At 40.9% G+C, this 18831-nt stretch overlaps 1 protein-coding gene across 6 annotated transcripts in view; it reads left to right on the plus strand.

Annotated features, from left to right (window-relative positions):
* The window catches only part of tenm4 (teneurin transmembrane protein 4), a 143007-nt gene that overhangs the window by 16957 nt on the left and 107219 nt on the right, over window positions 1–18831 (plus strand). The window contains exon 3 of one of the 6 annotated variants that reach the window (XM_078243215.1): window positions 13303–13524. The exons of the other annotated variants lie outside the window; for them this stretch is intronic. Coding sequence (XP_078099341.1) covers window positions 13303–13524 — 222 coding nt within the window. The remainder of the gene's footprint in view (window positions 1–13302; window positions 13525–18831) is intronic. 6 annotated transcript variants of the gene reach the window in all.

Below are 18831 nucleotides of genomic sequence, written 5' to 3' on the forward strand. Positions count from 1 at the left end.
ATGACAGGATTGGGATGGTGCCATCTTTGTTCAGCAAGGCCCCAGGCAAGCCACATGTAGCCCTAATGAGTCGCTTACAATTTCAGGCTCTGCTTGCTCTCAAACACCAAAAGTAAACTTTTGTCTTCCCCCCCCCCTCACTATTCGGGGACCTTAAGAGGATTGTGGGGTCATTATTTATTCATGCCATTGTGTTTATTCGCTAGCTTCTGTGTGTGATGGGAGAGGGAATCGAGCAGCCAGTGCAGACGGAGTGAAAGCTGATAATTATCCGCTATTAGCATTGTTTTTTTTTTATCCATGGTTTAAGTCGGCTCAGTTGATGATCGAGCTAAGATAGACGAGGTCCAGAAACATCCATTTAAAGCAGATTACCAAGCGCACGTCTTTGAAGTCTGGAATCCTCTGCAGAGGACTTGCCGAATGGGTGTGGATGCATTTATAAGCCGGTATTTACGCCTCTTTTTCTGTGCTGTTAAAGAAGCTATCCTGTCATGATGTCAGTTACTCGTGTTGACCAGGAGATCCTTAAAAACAGCCATCACAAACTTGCAGGATGACATGACAGGACATCGAGAGGTGAGGAGATGGGAACCTTTTCGTTTTATCCTAGAACAAAGACAGCCCTAGGGATGCTTGAATGGGGCTGCATGGAGGGATTTAGTGATGTCAGAGCTCGTCAGACCTAACATTGATTCAAAAGACTAGTGAAGTAAAGAGAAAAGAAGATTTGGACGGGGGTTTTCAAGACGAAGGAGTCTCGAAAATGGATCAATTAGTGATTACTCTGTTCTAAAAGAACAGTTAGAAAACTTGTCTTTATTGTAGTGCGTCAGCTAAACTGCCTTGACGAGTTCAGCTGGCCTGCACATTGTGTCCTCCATTTATCATAGGTGTCCAATGAGCATTTCTTATGGGTAACACTTAAAAAGTTGCTTCTCTCGGACTTTTCTCTATGAAGGTGGCAGTGGCTCAGTAGTGAGGTTTCTCCTCAAACAGAAAAACATTTCAGTTTGTTTATGATTTCGCATTTCCATTTCTGTTTATCACAGAGGAGTCGAAACAGATGGTGTCTTTCGGCTCGATTGCAGGGCACGCACACAGAGAAATGGAGTGGACTGAATGGATGAGAGTGGCAGAGGCCAGGCAGGGATGTGGGTCGAGGAAGACTGGGGAGGGAGTCTGTGCTTATAATCACCCAGAGAAGAAATGCTATCTCTAGTCTCAGTCACTCTGCCCCCCTTTTCATCCTCGGAGGTGATACTTTTGAAAGCCACTGGCATCAGTACTCTGCTGTGTGCTAAGGCTTGTGTGCTACTGCTGCCTTATTTTTCTCAACTTTAGTTGGATATTTTCCTCCTCCTCCTCCTCCTCCATGCAGAGGAATAGATTAGCACCGAGTGATTTCATCCTTAAATTGGTGTAATTTAAAGAGGAGTGTGGGGTAGAGGTTTGATCTATCTGAGGCCCACCGCCTGTGAACGTGTTTATGGAAGTTGTGACAACTGCTAATTTGATTTAAACACATTTCTTACTATTTCTACCATCCACACTCTTCTGCAGGCACGACAATATCTGTATTAATGACCAGAGAATTTTTTTGCTTGTTTTCTGGATTTATTCTCACCACCCGTTTTATAATTCGGCATTCAATATCTATTTAAGAGCGTACAGTAGTTGTAAGTAAAGGATGCTGGGTTTAAAGTGCTGATAGAAATGTTGTGGGTAAGCCTTAAATGGTTTTGGTGCCTAGAGTGGTAATGTTTTTTTATTACACACAAATATAATTTCCATTTTCTCAGTAATGGTCATGTCTATAAAAAAAACATTCATGGGTATTTACAATTTGTTTTCAACCTCATTATACATTATGTTCACTCTCCGTTATTGTGATATTGATTCCTAGCAGGTAAACAGCACTGTCGGAGGAATTGTTATCATTTTTCCAATGTAAAAGCTGTGTCTGTTTGGATTTTTTGTTGCGTAGTTTGGGGTAGGGTGTTGGACTATGTGCAGTGTCCTGCAGAATTACAGTTTCCCTGACCAATGAATTACAGGGCATCACCTGGGGACATGCTTGTCATCCCACAGCAGGCATAGTTTTAGCATAACCTTGTGTAGATGATAAAAGTGAAAAACAAACATTTTCTAAAGACGAAAAGACAGCTTATCACTTGCGTTTGCTGCATTAGGCTTATGACTTTTTCAAAACCGTCCCTTTGAGCTTCACACTGTCTCATTTGGGGGGTTTTTTGGTGTGAGATGAGATCACCTATCAAGTGTTAATTTCATAAAAGGCTAGTTATGGCTTGCAGCTGTGCAATAGAAAACAATTATGTCAATTTGGGAATCCTTATAATGCATAACCAGAATGAACCATCTTGTTTGTATTGCCTGGAGAGAGCTGATAAGAATAATTATTACCTGAGCACATACACTTATAACTTACGATAGCGCATCAGTGTTCCCGAAACAAAGTAAACAAAAACCTTGAATTCATTTTATAAATTGTTCAGGCACTATAATGAATCTAGCTCATTTTATAGCATCATCTCAGTTTTTGAAGCAGCATCATGTTTACTTGCCGTTTCAACGGCTGTTACTTCGTCTGTCTGATAAACATACAGTATGTGAATCATTGGGAAATGAAGTCCATTGCCTTTATGATCACATGCCCTCAAGGAATGTTCTGCAAAGAGTGTGAAAAGTCTGCCTCAAACCAAATGTACAGGGAACATTGACATTAAAACATATTCGTACTGAAGAGTGGAACATTTAATTTCTTACTCTGAGGAGACAATCAGCCTTCCTGTCACTCTGTATGTGTGCTGTTGTTTTGTTAACATCATTTCTCATTGTTCAGCTGTAATATCTTCGTCTGTTGTTTTTTTTTGCATAGTGTTGTTATCAAGCCTTTAACGGTGATGAATAGTTTTCACTAAATTTGGGAGGGTTCGTGCAATTCCTTCTGTCACTGAAAGTGACCTAAAAAACAGGGTTCAAAAGAAGCACCATTTACCAGCCAAATACTTGTAAAATATGCAAGTCGATGGTAGTTTTGCTTCACTCACCAGCCAAAACCCCCCCCACAATGGTTATCTATTGAATGGCTGGTAAAGTTTGAACATGTACTAGCCACGAAAAAGTTAATTGAATCCTGCGTACAAATCACAGGCTCAAAGCCAAAACAGAATGTACAATATAAAGTAGCCAAAACTAAACCAGAATTAGTTCTGCTTTGTCTTATAACTACAAATTAAGACACACTGTAATTCAAGTCAAATGTAGTCTTAATCTTTGCTGCATAGCCACGATTATCTATCTATATATTGTGAAAATGTACATTTTCTGGACATTTGATCGAAATATTATTTAGAGGTAAAATAACCAGATGGGAACCAGTGAATTAAATATCTGAAACATTTCTTTTTTTTTAAGTTACTAAATGTCTTGTAAATCTAATATCACCTTATTGACTTGCAATATTGCCCATAGTGTCCCAATACACTAAAAATACAAATCCGCAAAATCTCTGATGTTTGACAGAACACTGTATATAGTCATGTCACCCAGCCCTATCCAGTGTGTTGGTCTGTGAGCCAATACGCACCACATCTTTCATCATGTTACATTGCAGAAACACCACTACAGGGCTTTGGTTCCTTCATGCACAAAGACATAGAATTTCTAAGACTGTCAGTGACACAAAGGCCTGACTAACACTGCCTTTCCACAGTCTTTGAAGTTCAATCCAAACCAAGAGCAGTGATATAGTAGGCAAGAGGGCACATTTAATCAGTCATGGCAGAGCTCAAATACTGCCAGTCAGTTAGAAAAAAATCAAAAGGGCATCAAACCTTTCATGGGTTTAGCAGCTGCAAAGCCCTTGTATCGCCCAACATTTCTAGGACATCTTGATCATGACTAGGGAACATTTATGTTGCAGACTTTAAACATGGTCCCCAGAGCTGAGCAACAGGACATCATTAGGGGGACAAAGTTGAAATGCTGAAAAGAGAATTAATGATGCTCAGGCAATTTAAAAGCTATTAGATATCCAATTAAGGTACCTTGTTGGCCAAAGTACCTCGTAGGTAAATATAACTCAATTAAATGACCATTATTTGTATTAGGTTTGGCGTAATAAGCTTTTTTATAAAACCAACTGTTTTCTTTCCCCCTTTGAACAGGCCTTCAATGCATCCTTAATGCTTCATCGCATACTCACACTATAGTCTGAATTAGTTATTTTGGCTTAGTGTTCGAGTAAGCAACTAATGGCCTATTTTCACTAAGAACTACAGAATACACACTGCTCATGATTCATTATGATTACTATTGGGTAAAAATAAATAGTTTTTTTACCCAATCAGGAAGTTAAGGATTGCATGTAGGATTAACATTAACAATAGACGATGCATTCATAAAAGAGGTCTCCAACACTCTAGATTTTTTCTTTTTTATTCCACAAACTATGCAAAATTGTCAAGAATACTGAGATATAACTGACCAGTTTAATGTGCACAAGAACACAGACGTTTGTGTGCCACTAAAATTAGACACTGCTGACGGAACGCATACCTGCCACCATTTACATATCTCCAAAGGGAGTTTAATCAACTGAAAGGGAAGGCCTTCATACATACATGAAAGCCGTCGTTGCTGATGCGGACAGATGCTGGTAAGAAGCAGACATTAATCTTTAGCGTGCCTTCCTGACTTCCCTCCCATTTCCTTTATCTGTGCAATTAGATGTCTGCTGATTGAAGAATGTATAATGAAAGTGAAGCAGACATAAAAGGGGTCTGTCTGATTTTGGAGAGGGTTGTAAAAGTGCACCTTCGTGCTTGGTCGGAGCACGCAGGCAGTGGACGGCGCAAAATGTGGTAAATCTTGATACCAAAATTGCAATACGCTGCTGTCGCACATCTGTGATTTGCACTGCAAAATACCAAGCAGACACACGTGAGGAACAAAACCCACTGCGCCTTCGGAAATAGCACTTTACATGATGTACCCTGTGGCCACACAAAAATAGAGCCGCCCGTTTGGCTTTGACCTCCACATGCAAATCAGTACTGTAAGAACAGTTTCAAGAACATGAAGGATCAGAATAAATGTTCACAGTCTGGCCCTCAATGGTGGCCAAATTCAACAGACTCAAACAGCTGAAAATATGACAAGAGCTTTATACATCACGTCTTGGAGTGAATCCCACTCCACCTACACTGGATGGCAAAATTGGTGCCAGGAGCAAGTTACGCAACATTTCACTGACCTGCCAAACTGCCAACCTTTCACACGCCCCTGTCCAAATGCTACTACGCAACTGTCCAAGTCAATGTAGTAACACACAGTATTACAGATTGTTTTTGTGTTATTTGCCCTGGCGTCATTGTGGTGAATATTAAGATTTGAATTTAGCATCAGAATCAGCTTACATGGCCAAGTAAGTGTGAACACGTACAAGGGATTTGACTCCTTGCCTTTTTGTTGCTCTGCATTGGCATTTTACTGAATAAAAATGTCGTTATCTCGACGACCTGAATCCTACATCCAGACCGTCGCGCTTTGCGCTAAAATGTAGATTCAACACAATCTGTGTTTTACAAGAGAAGCAGTGTGACGATGACACTCAGTCCCCGCTGAGACTCTGAGTCATTCCTCTGCATCCTGTATGCTTTGTGTGCCACATGGCATCAGTTGATGGTACAGGACAGGCGCCGAGATGTTTTTTTTTCTTTCTTTTTTCTTCTTCACTGTTCATCTGCAAATAGACTGCATTTTTTTTGTAGATGCTGCCTGCAGCTTTAGTCCTTGGGCAAACAGACAATTCCTGTTGTCACGGTCAGGCCACACATCTGCTTAACCTTGCTCGCCATAGTTGGTGTGCAGTACGTTTAACTAGTCATATACTAACTTAATCATAGATTTTGTTTAACAGGTTGTGTATTTGAAGAATGACAACCTATTATCTCGTTGAATATTAATACATTTTCATGTATAGGTTCAGAATGTATAGCAATTGGAGGCCAAATTGAAAATTGAATCGGTGAGGTACAGAGGGACGGAGAAGAGAAGAGATAGAGAACTAAAAATCAGGACTCTGCGGATGAATGATGTTGACTTTTCTCAGTCAATTTTCTTTCCACTTGAATACATCCTCACTCTAAATTATTTTCTCTATATACCTGATTTAATTTCTCTCTCCCTTTGCCAGACAAGCCTTCTCAAATAAAGGCATTTTCAAACATAAAGGTTCGTACGTGCATATTCGTACAGTGATAATGACTGATTGTGCCTCTCTGACATGCAGAAAGATGATCATTGGGATTAGGCTCATAGTTTCCAACGCGTGATTCTGCATTACGGTCCCTACATTAATGATTGCGGTTAGCAGGCATGCTGATGTCTCCTCCTGCCTCATCTCGTTAGTCAACACATATTCCCAACCAGACGCACACAGACATGCATACACTGATTGATCACATTAGCATAATATACAGAAGTTGTCAGCTGTCTTCGGAGCACAAGGTATATCCACAAATCCTTTTGAAGTCTGTAATTATTTATTGATTTTAGCACTGAAGCAATTAGTTGATTCATTGATTGGTTGATTGACAGAAATAAACTATTTAAAGAATTGAGTAATTGTCAGGGGTGTTACGGTTCACAAAATCCACGGTTCGGTTCGTATCACGGTTTTAGGGTCACGGTTTTCGGTTCTGTATGGTTCTTGTTATTTTTTCTTTTAATCTTTAACACTCCAGAAATATACTTCAGCATATGATATATAGCTAAAATTAGCGTACTGAATGCATGTTGCACAATACATGCATACAGTGGCAGTTCTATCTATTGTTTTATTTCCGCTGTCATCATAGGTAACATGAAATCCAAAATGTTCCCACACACCAGACTATATACGACGCTGGCGCATCCTCCAACTCCGGGCAGCCTTCCTCATCTCTCCCACTTACCATTTCTGCATGTGACGTGACCTGCAGCACTCCACACTCCACCTGAGGAGCGGTCGGCTCGGCGCCTCTCAAAATCGGACGAAAATCTTTTAAACCGACCTTTGTCGATCAAACAAACAGACAGATTCAGCAACTGTATGGCCTATTTCTCGCTTAAAATGTTTTCAGAAACACTTTTCGGTGACCTATTTTTGTAAAATAAGAGATCGTATTCAGAACGAGACGCCATTAGAGTCTGTTTTGAAATTCGGGAGCAGCAAGAACCACGTGACGCGTTCGTCCAGTCAGCTGCCATGTGTTGCGTTCATGTTGCTCATCCCCCTCGTCGTTTCCAATAACATAGGTGTCGAAAGTGAGCACTACGGCAGTAAGTGGTTAGTGCACGTTAACAGTGCGACACACACACGCTCCGAACCGAGACATGCGAACCGAGGGGTTCGGATGTTTTTTTCATGAACCGTACCACCCCTAGTAATTGTTACTGTCATTATTTGAAGCTGGCTCCAGCTTTTGAAATGTGAGGATGTGTCTGTCTCTCTTTTGTCTATAATAATATAATCTAATTGAATATCTTTGTGTTTTGAACTTGATTTTTGACACCACAGCTTTTGTCCATAGTAGGACAAAATATCTAATTGCGATTTTTGTGATAGATATTGCGATAACGATTTGATTTGCGATTAAAAAAAAAAAAAAAGTTTAGCTTAAGTTCAATATTCACTGTGTAACAGATACATGTTATGGCACATTATAACATGAGACACCATCAAAACTGCTCTATATTCTTAAGCAAGGATGAGAACAATAGCCGCTTTCCGACCGGAGGGATTTTTGCAGTTCCTAGAACATAACGTTCCTAAAACCCTTCTCTTCTCCTGTTCCGACTGGACCAATTTGGGGATTATTAAGTTCCTGTAACTCTTTCAGGTCCTACTTCAGGACAGGGTCTTTTCCCTTTTCCGCATAGTGGTGGTTAGATGGCTGTGATTATAATAACAAAAGGTCAGTTCCTATGGCCACACGGCCAGTGTGAATGCAAATGGTAAAACCGGTTTTGGGGGAGAGTAGTTAGTAGAACTGTTTAGAAGTGGACTTTTCCTATAACTACGTTCCTGTAACTACTTGGTTGGAAAGAGGCTATAGATATGAACTACCAACAATAAGTGTTTTTCCTTTAGAAAACATTTAACAGTCAAACCCAGAACATTTATCACAAAAGCTAAAGTTATAATAATAATAATAAAAAACAATTCCAATAAAAAATATCAGTACTTTGCTGTAAACTGAAATCTCTGATCTGCCTCAGTACAACAGCAGCATCTACATATGGCACCTTCTACCATCATATTAAATAAAGTTATAAAAAATTAATTAAAAATCCACTGAAAATAGGACACATAAACAATCTGTGATATGTAACATTATTCCGGCATTTAACTTATGAAAAACGGTAAATCTAATAATAAAAAGAGGAATACAAAATATTAAACCAAATGTTACACCAAACATTCAACTAAATATTGCACATTCGATTAATCGCGGTCTTCTCGATTAGCTAATCGTTATTCTTTCAAATCACGATTTGAAAACGATTAATCGTTCAGCCCTAATCCATAGTATAAATAACTGTTAATTGCATCCCTAAGTTTCTTACGAAGCTGTATGATTACTACTAAAGTGACAGTGACGTTAAAGGTGTTTCGCTACAGTAGCTTTAGGCAGTTGTGTGAAGACATACTGTAGATACAAACTTGCAATGACAATGTGCTTGGACATTGATTTTGAAGGCAAAACATGTATTATATTCATGCTTCGACTGGCTGATGGTTTGCCAATATCCAATACTACGACCTCTTTAACAATGTAGCCTCTCCCAGAAACTGATTCTTGACGGATGAAACTGACACAGCTTCAGGCTATACAATATATAATGTGAGACATGAGAGCTTTGTAAACCAGTATATTTTTTCTTTGCTTTGTTCTTTCAAAACTACAAAGGTAGCTATCTCTTCAATATCTGTAGTTTTATTATACTGTTGCAGCGCATGCATCAGATCAATTAACAGGACTGTTTTATAATAATATTTAGATTCAATATTTTTTCACACGTTAGCTAGAACAAGACATTCCCATCTAAATTGTGGCTGGGTTGGCTCAGTGGGTAGAGCAGGCACACATATACTGAGAGGTTTATGCCTCGACGCAGAGGTCCAGGATTTGAATCCGACCTGTGACGATTTCCTGCATGTCTTCTCCCCCTCTCTCCCCTTTCTCGCCTAGCTGTCCTGTCAAGTTAAAGGCGGAAAAGCCCAAAAAATCTTTAAATTGTGTTTCCAGAAAATGTAATATGTCACAATATATATTGCTACATGATATAAAATCATATAGAAGATTATGGAAATATATATTTATCATATTGTCCACCACTTTAGGTCATTATATTTACTCTGCATTGCAGGCACTGTCTCGTTATAATATCAGGGTGGTGCCATATCAGGAGAAATGACCTGCAACCAAATGATCTCACGCTGCTTCTCTGCAACAGCCAGTGTTTGCGAGTCAACATGCCATGTGTCCTCTTAAAGTTTTGAGCACAATGTAGAGCACCTACTTGCTTCTTTCATGGAAGTTGAAAGGTTGCAAAAAAAAATATATGGATGCATGGCTGTCCGCCCACATTCGCGTGCTTCTGCTGCTGTTGAGCTTCTGTTTCTCTTACCAGTACCACATACTGTTAGCGTTTTCCCCTTCGTCATTCTTTGAACTCTGGCTTTGATGTAAGGTTTATATCTCTTGAATTATTGTTGCCTGAACCACTTTTCTTATGTTTTACAACTTAACACTGTGGATCTATGATAAAAGTTTGAAAATATTGTTATTTGACAAGTCATTTTGAAATGAATCTTATCAAAGTGACTCTAATTCAGTAGTGTGCAGAATGCAAGTTGTCATTGAATCTTTAGTTATAGAGTTAATATACAATCTCTGTTGGATTACATTGTTACACCTTTAGTAGATTCCTTTGAAACATCAGTTATATTCCGAAATGTATTACGAGACACAAATTCAGCAGTTTCTCTTGGGTAAAGGTGTTGCACTGAATACTACATTATCATTAGTGGTTACCCTTTCACAGTCACCAATTTATTTGTTCATTCCTTTAATTGAACTGCTAATGAGTTGATTAGGAGCTTTAAAGCAGTGGGTGGTGGTCTGTGTTAGCAGTCAGGCCAGACCAGGCAGTCATTGTCGCTTCCTGGAGTCAGGTAGTAAAGCAGCATGGTCCAGGGGCTCCTAAGTAAAGCTTCCCTTTTGCAGCTGTGATATAGTGAGTGAAGGCAAAGGCAATCATTTCTGTCAGCCAGGGAAATGTCTCTGGCCATCTCAAGCTGGGGCTTCTCGCCTGTGACTTTAGGTGCGTGTGGCTCGGGCATGAAGTGCACAAGCCAGCATTAATTAAACACAGTGAGACAGTAAAACCTCTGTGCTCAAGACTAATGGCTGCCGAGCAGGACTACCTTGACCTCATTTAGGCTATGACTTTGACCATTTTTAGAGGACTTTAATCTTTTCTTGTCTCATTGACGACTGTTCTCTTTGAAGTAAATGCTGTAATATCCAGTCCAAGACCTGGTGCAGCTCATTTATGTCTTTCGTGTCAAGTATTTCAGTCTTGCCTCTGGTGCTTCATAGCGGCGGATACTTGAGTTGTGCTGATACCGATACCAGCATCGGAAATACCTCCGATACTTGATGCTGAAAATGCTGCTCGATATCGGCAAGTATGTGAGTCTATGCACCGATCCTATATCACATAATTGAGCTCCAAAAAACTACTTTAAAGTTATTAATTGAAGTCCTTTTTCCGTTAAGACTGACTGTCAAACTAGATTCAAAGTTCTATGGCATTCATTCTCTGTATTTCTTTGTCTTGTTTTACAAATGGTTTAACCTGAGCCAGGCCATATAAGAATGATAGCAATCACATCAAATCCATATAGGGTTAGTAATATACAGCTGTTATATTTATATTTAACACACTGGTATCGAATCGGTACTTCGTATTGGCCAATACGCTATATAACCAATATAACCCTAACCCTATGGGGAAGGAAAAAATGGTATTGGAGCATCTCTAGCAGATACTTGCTCAATTGAGTGGTACTCTGTTCAGCTATGTTGTTGTTTGGACACACACTAGGGGCCCTATCTTGCACCCGGTGCAAAGCCCGACGCAAGTGTCTTTGCTATTTTAAGACCGTCCAGCGCCCACTTTGTTTAAATAGGAAATGCATCTGTGCCCATCTGTGCGCCCATGGGCATGCTGGTCTTACAGGGAGGCGTATTCAGGTGCATTCTGGGCGTATTGCTATCTTGAGGCAGCGGGAAGTGATCGCGCCATTGACCAACAAAAACCTGGTCTAAAGTCAATAGCGCAGCATTTCATTGTTATTTTAACAGCGCATTAGTAAAATGCACCTAGGCTCGAGCACAGCGCACGCACACTATGCTTGTTACACACACACACACACACACAGGGACACGCAGCAGCACACAAACATGCAAAAGATTACAAATAAAAACATTACGGTGCAAATCCTCCATCATGATAGCAATGCTCCAAGGTCCAAACGCGCCTGGCTTTTAAAGGGAATGGGAGATGATCTCTGATTGGTTTCTCATGTAGTAGTACAACCCTTTTGAACCATGCGCCCAGCGCATGGACCCTTTTTTCCGCCATCTAACTAGCAAAAGTGGTAATTTGACACGCCCTAAACACACCGGCGCTATGCGCTTCACGCCGTGCGCTTAGAACGTTAAAATACAGCCCTAAATGTGTTGTCTTAGATGTATCTGAGGGATTCTGGGAATGACTCTAATGATGCTCTTTTTAACAGCTCTTCCTTTACCGGTTGCACATTGCTATTGCTACATATACAAGCGCAACAGTGTCACGGTCATTAACCTATAGCATGGCCACTGGGCCTCTGCAGCCATCAACTGCACCAGCATTAGAGGATTGAGAGAGAAATGAAGTGTGTGGTGTGAAGTGACTCTCTGGGGCAGTGGACATTTGCTGCTTGTGTAGGGCGGTGGCTGATTTGTTAATATTACTAATTGTTTCCTAATTAGATGCGAGTCAGTGAGTTGTATTTTAATGCTCTTCAGGGATCATTACAGAGCGAGAGGAAATTTATTTCTCCTGATGGATGGCAATCCAGTCAGCAGGAATTTCAACATCAAGACTGACGGACTGATGGGAAGATGGGGAGAGCACCAAACTGATGACTTTGTGCGCTGCAGTCGTGTTCCTTAAGTATTCCATTTTCAGCGTGGCGCAGAGCTGCATCAAAGTTAATCTCGCATTAATAGGAGCTCTGTGGCGATTTAACATTCCATGACAGCATGGGGATTGGAGCCAATAAGCCTGAAAAGAAGAAATGGTATGGTATTCGTATGTAAGAATTAGGGTTGCATATTGGTATATAACAAGGGTCTATAAATATTCCAGATCCAGTCTGATCCCTGCTGTATTTTAAATTACTGACAAGTAGGAAAGCTGAGATGGACACAGAGTACAGAAGAAATAGGAAGGATTGGTTCAGGTTGGATTCATTTCTTGGCTGGCAGGTCTTATATGCGTTTCCACAGGAGGGGGCATTAACAACCCCGACATATGTGGGAACATAGTATTCATGTTCCTTCTGCACAGCACACACATTTAAATCTGCTAGTGTCGTTTTTGTAGTTTGTTGAAGGGCAGTTTTGTAAAACAGTGTTATTTTTTAAAAGAGTTTTTAAACAAGTGGAATCTCGTTGTTGTATTTCAGTTGATGTTTCTGACGGAGGCTATAGGATACGCTTTAATGTATGCATACACCCTTATCAAAAAAAGCTCTGCTATTTCCTTCTCTGTTCCATCTTTTTTGAAGGTTTGCGCATTCTAACCTGAAATTGTTCTCCTTTTTTGCGTTGAACATCCCCAACAGGTGTTTTGTCGTTTTTATTTCTCTAAACCAGAGCTAAGCATTTGCCTTTTCTATTCTATCTCAAAGTAATTTTAGTTGTTTGCATTGTTCTCCCCAGCTGGGGGGAGGTGGCGGAGACAAAAGCAGATGTTTCCCTGTTTGTTTTTGAAGTGTCAGAGTTAAGTCTTGCGGGTGTGTGTGCGTATACGTATGCGTATGCGTGTGTGTGTGTGTGTGTGTGTGTGTGTTTTGCTCCTATGTGATGCTGCCTGTGTTTGGGTGTTTCATTCTCCCCCCCCCTCCCCCCCCCCCCCGCCCCCCCTCCATGTGTTGTCTCTGTTTGTGGTCCACAGGTCCTCCGCTGCATTGTTCATCTGCCTCCTCCTCCCCTGTTGAGCAGCTCCCATACCCTCCCCCTTTCATTGCATCCAATGAGAGCCAGGGAGGGTTGCTAGGTAACTGTGCGGCTCAGCCAGCCCAGGACTCTGACTCTGAGGATGAGTTTGGCCCCAATTCATTCTTAGTTAAAACTGGCTCAGGGAACCTGTTTGCTCCTGGCACTGCAACTGCTGATGGTGAGTTGGTTTTCAAACTACTGTTGCTTTCTGGAGGTTAGCCTTCCCCCTGCTCCTGGACATGTTGTGTTATAGGTCATGCAGATGGCTCTGGGCAAGAATATGTCCCATTTTTTTTTTCTTTTCTGAGCACCATGAGAGAGAGTTGAAACTTTGAGTCGATAGCTAGCCTCAGGAAATGCAGAGAACTCTCTGAAGCTAGGTCTGCAAAGTTCAGAGCATCACTCAAAGAGATGGAAGGTTTTAGTTCAGTAGGAGATTTTTGTCACCGATATTTCTCCTCAGTTTCAATGTGTGCTGGTGGGAGTAACCATCTACAATTCTACTATATACTTTTCAGAAATGGCAGCCTGCATGCATCCTCAGATAGGAAGTAAGCAAGAAATAAAGACAGTTACATCATACCCGGTGCAAGTCCATGTTTTATCATCATATATCACTGCAAGGACTGGCTCCTTTGAAGTCATAAGACAGTGTTTTTTTTTAAATATTTTGATATCTTGAGTTAGATTAGGTTTGAAAATCCCCTACGTGGTTTCTCATTAATAAATGTCAGCTACTCGTTCCTCTTGAAACACTCAGTGTCTCCTGCTGTTGACTTAACACTCATTCAGACTGACAGAATGACATTTGCGCACAAACTACAAACATGGTGTTGACTGTTGAGAAGGATTCAGTGACTGTAAAACATATACAGTACATTTACTAAGCAGCAGTTAAAGTGTGTTACACAACAACACACACATTAAGATTGGCATGTAACTGCACACTAATGAATTGTGTGTGGTAGAGAATATAGTTTGGTTGGTATATGGGGTGACATTGTTTTGTTGAGTTGCTATAATATTATTGGTTTGTTGCTGTATAATCCATTGCTATATATTTATAGGCATATTGTGGATTAAATACTGACTTGGAAGGCCTTAATTCTCACTCATTCCTTAACACCACAAACACTCACTGCATGGCATATGAAAAATGGATGGACATAAGAACATTTCAAGTGTTTCCTCAAGGTTACCTTAGGAAACCGGATTTATTACGGTCGCAAAATGGAAGTGTAGCAGGTTATATATTCCTGTTTATGATTCATTCACATGAAAATATAAAATGTTGTCATTGAAACTCAGCGATTTATGCCGCGTATCTCCCATAAGTCATCACTTTGCATGCTGAACAGGGTCTTTTTTGATATTGGAATGTTGATGCCTTTCAACTACAACAGCTACTTGCTTCTCCCACTGGCACAGCAAACCCAAAACAAAAAAAATAAAATGGTCTAAATAATTGATCAAGCTTCCAAGTTAGCTACCCAAAGGGTTGAATTACATCAAACTCCAAAGTGCCCCAGCTGCCTGCTCAGAAAGGCCGGAGAACGAGTTATTAATCCCATCGCAAATCTCCCCTCTCCTAATTCCACAGTAGCTACACGCTGGTCACCAGCAGTAACATGACTGTGCTTAAGGGGACATGGGTGGGGGAATGGCCTTTACTGCGGCAGATTTGTCTCATAACAATGACTCTGATTTGCATAGGTGCAGCATTTAGCTTGGCCTCGGGCTGTCAGAAAGGGGTAGGAGCAGGAATGTCCTCAGCTCTAGTTGCAACCTTAGTCATCCAAAGGCTTTGTGAGATTCCTTTTTTAAGTTCCAAATTACAGCATGTTTCTGTGTGCCTTTTCCCACTTTTATATCTCAGCGACATGAAATGAGTAGTCTTGCTAGTGATGCTCTTGTCCATTCTGAAGACCTTTCACCTTGCTGCAGTTAAACAAAGAAAGAAAAAACAAGTTTTACTTTGAGATTCTGCAATGAGATTCTTCATTCATTAGTTACAGACTATCTCTGACACTAAGGAGCCAATTACAATCAGATAAAGAACAGAGGCGAGCCATCACGGTTTGTTCATTTAAATCACCTAATGAGCCGCGTAAGCTTGCTCCATGCCTTCTTGCACATTTTCCACATCCAAATACTTTATAAGCTTATAAGGTTTTGTTTATTCAAATCTGCTTGTCTTGCATTTCGGGTAGCACAATGTGCTCCCGTTGGCTGTTCTTCGAAGCCGCCGCTTGAATTTTGATGAAAAAGGGACTTAAACAGTTTGCATGTATAAGTCTGATTTAAGTTAGCTATTGTCTTGTATTTTTAGTATTTGCTTTGGTTAGTTTTGTGTGTTGATTTTCACAAAGGGAAGAGTGATGGCTCTCTGTGTAACATATCCCCATCCCCACAGCTAATATGGAAAGTAATATATATAACTTATTACCTTAACCCAGGCTGGTTTCCCCATTTCAGGGAGTTGAAGGACTTCAGGCATCATGAACCTCATTTTCTCAAGGTGACAAAACCACAGTGAGCCAGATGAGGCTGTGTTGTAGATTTGGCATACAGAACAGGGGCTACACTGCATAGCCAATGTGATTAAAACAAAGATCACACATTTCCTGAATTGCCTAATCAAATTTATGGAAAATGTATTCTAATGTGTTCTGTTTCATGCAGAGGTTGGAATTGGGAAAAAAGGCGTCATGTTGCCAAATGCAGTGTAATCTGAAATTAAGTATGCATCTCAGGTTTTCAGTGAGAATTACATGAGCCAAAAAAAAAAGAAAATTTCCAAGCCACCTTGGTAGAGCCGGAATAGCAACTCAAATCTCTTTGACATGCAGGTCAGTTATTGAAGAAATATTCAAATTCAGAGTTGACACGCTGCAGAAAATATTTACTTTTTTTTTTTTTTTTTACTGTCAGTAAACAACCACAGAAAACGTGTAACACGTGTAACACAGATGTAATTGGCTCACCGTGTATCTGTTGCACTGGAAAATACAGGTGGCGTTTTATCTCTTCAGATTACATTTGCTCAGGGTCATCTTTGAGCCCACATACAGGACTTAAAATGTTATGCTGGATTTTGAACAAGTAAATGTGCTCAGCAGCATATCGTTATTCACATTAGTACCCTCCAAGGCTGCAGTGTTTATTTATGTTTTTCAGGATCTTGTTTCCATTTGGAAAAACAGTGAGCCAGAGTTGCTGTGAGGCTGACGAGGCCGCTCGCTGAAGCCTGCAGTCCTTTTTGTGAAGCATGTGTTTCACTGTGGCCCTCAGCTTTCTCTGAGGGGCTTCTTCCTGGGGAGACTGCCAGTGGGAGCCCGCTGCCATGCTGAGCTGCAAGATCTGAGACACTGCAACCTCCCCGTATTAGCATTTCTTAATGCAAAACAGCATGGGGTTGGCCGGTGTCGGCTTTCAGCGCAGCCACGCTCCCTGGTGAAAGGGCCAGCACACCACCACCTCACAGCTGACCAAGCAGGAATGCTGAGCCGGGTGGAAGGCTCGGGGACGTTGTTGTGTGTGGATTCAAATAAGTCTTCATTGCAACTGCTTAATCATCCCCCCTGTGTCCGCAAGGTTGGGGGAGATGTGGTTAAAAGAGGTCGCTCCAGAAAGTAATTTATCCAACAGGCACCATGAGGAATGAACTATCTGAGGCTGAATAATAATTTAATGAGTAGCACATGGCACCCTGCATGCCATGCCCCTGTTTTTCACAATATGTGAGATTTCAGTTGACATATCAAAAGGGATCGCTTTCTCTCGGTGTTGATGTTGAGTTATCAATGAACTGGAGCCAACAGACAATTTGTCCACTGCCATTCAACTTGCTGTTCATCAGTGCACAGGGACCATGGATAATGCATTTTGCATACCTACATATCTTCTTTTCATTGACATAAATTGAGATGCATTACTTTCATTCCATGATAATTGCCGACCATCTGTGCCCTCTAACAAAATCTTGAACCTCTTGATGGATATGCAGCAGAGTGACATACAGAACAGAGCCCACATAACCACTTGTCTTGTTCCTGCAAAGGCAGCCCAAAGATTGACAGAAAATCCATTTGATCTCAGAAAGGGAGCGAGAAGCATATGTCAGGACTAGTCCTAATGGATTAGGTTGCAAACAGCAGTAAACCTCAGTTTGAAAATGTTTCTTTTAATTGTTTTCTTTTATAGTTTTTTTTTTTCATTGTGCTATTTTATATTTCTGTTTGAGTTTACTTATTCTAAAAAATAAGGCCTTAAAAGTATTACATTTCGTTTACGAAGGTCTTCAATTTTTTCTTGTCCTTTCGTAGGATTAAATGTATACTTTAACGTCATAAATACATATTTTGTGTGGGTAACGTTTAAATTTACTTTATTTTGTATTTTTAGTTTCATAGTATAAGGGCTCCACATTAGAGTGCGGATCAGGCCGCATTTTTCTGTCCGAGCCCGGCCCGCGTCCGACAGAGCAGTAACCGAACCCGGCCCGAGCCCGACAGGCATTAAGATACTTATGTCCGAGCCCGACACAGTTAAAATCTTGTTTTTTTCTCATACTAATGACACATGTATGTTTGTTTGTGTGGAAAGACCGCTTTTATTAAGCAACTGTAGGAAGGCATTCGGAAATGTCAACAGATGACACGGGGCAACAAGCGCACGGTAACACAGGCGCACACCTACATAATAAAGCTTTTTTAAATTTAAAATGTTCAATGCCTTATCGCGCTGATGTGACCGAGGCCGACCCGAACCCGGACGTCATTTCTAAATATCTGTCTGAACCCGGCCCGTCGGGTACCGTCGAGTCCCGACGAGTCCCGACGGGCTCGGTTCAGGTATCCATCCTCTACTCCACATGCGACAAATACTTTATAGGTGCTCTAAGCGATGTGACGCATTTTTTAGGCTACAACATTTTTTTGTCACATACAGCAAACATCTCCTCACTATCTGCGAGCTGCCTGTCCCCTGAACACGCTGTAAAAAAACGCGGTCTCTGTAGACAGCCCAGGCTCCACAAACGCCAACAAAGACAAACTGCGCCAACCTGCACCACCAAACATAACAAACAGCGTTCCAGCCAATAACCGACAAGAAGGATTTGGGGGTGGGGGTTGGGGGCGTTAGTGTGCGGAAGGGAGTGGGAGGGGACGGGATGAGGAGGAGGGAGGGGCGAGCTAGCTTCCGTTTTGTTTGACAGTGCTTCGAACGTCAACAAGAAGTGACGTCACCCAACATCACTTCGAGCACCTATAACGTTATGTTATTAGAGTACAAACACACTTCACAAAAATGTTTTATTAAATTCAGGTATTCTGTTTTTCCATTATATGGCCGTGAAGATGGCATCAAATTTCATTCTAGGTGGTATTAAAAAGTCTTAAAATGAACTTGAAGAATCCTGGGGGGTTCCCTGATTTAACGTCACATGTGCATAGAATATATCGAAATAAACTAGTTCTTTTAG

The sequence above is a fragment of the Sander vitreus genome, chromosome 3, assembly GCF_031162955.1.
Source record: "Sander vitreus isolate 19-12246 chromosome 3, sanVit1, whole genome shotgun sequence".
NCBI classification, from domain to species: Eukaryota; Metazoa; Chordata; class Actinopteri; order Perciformes; family Percidae; genus Sander; species Sander vitreus.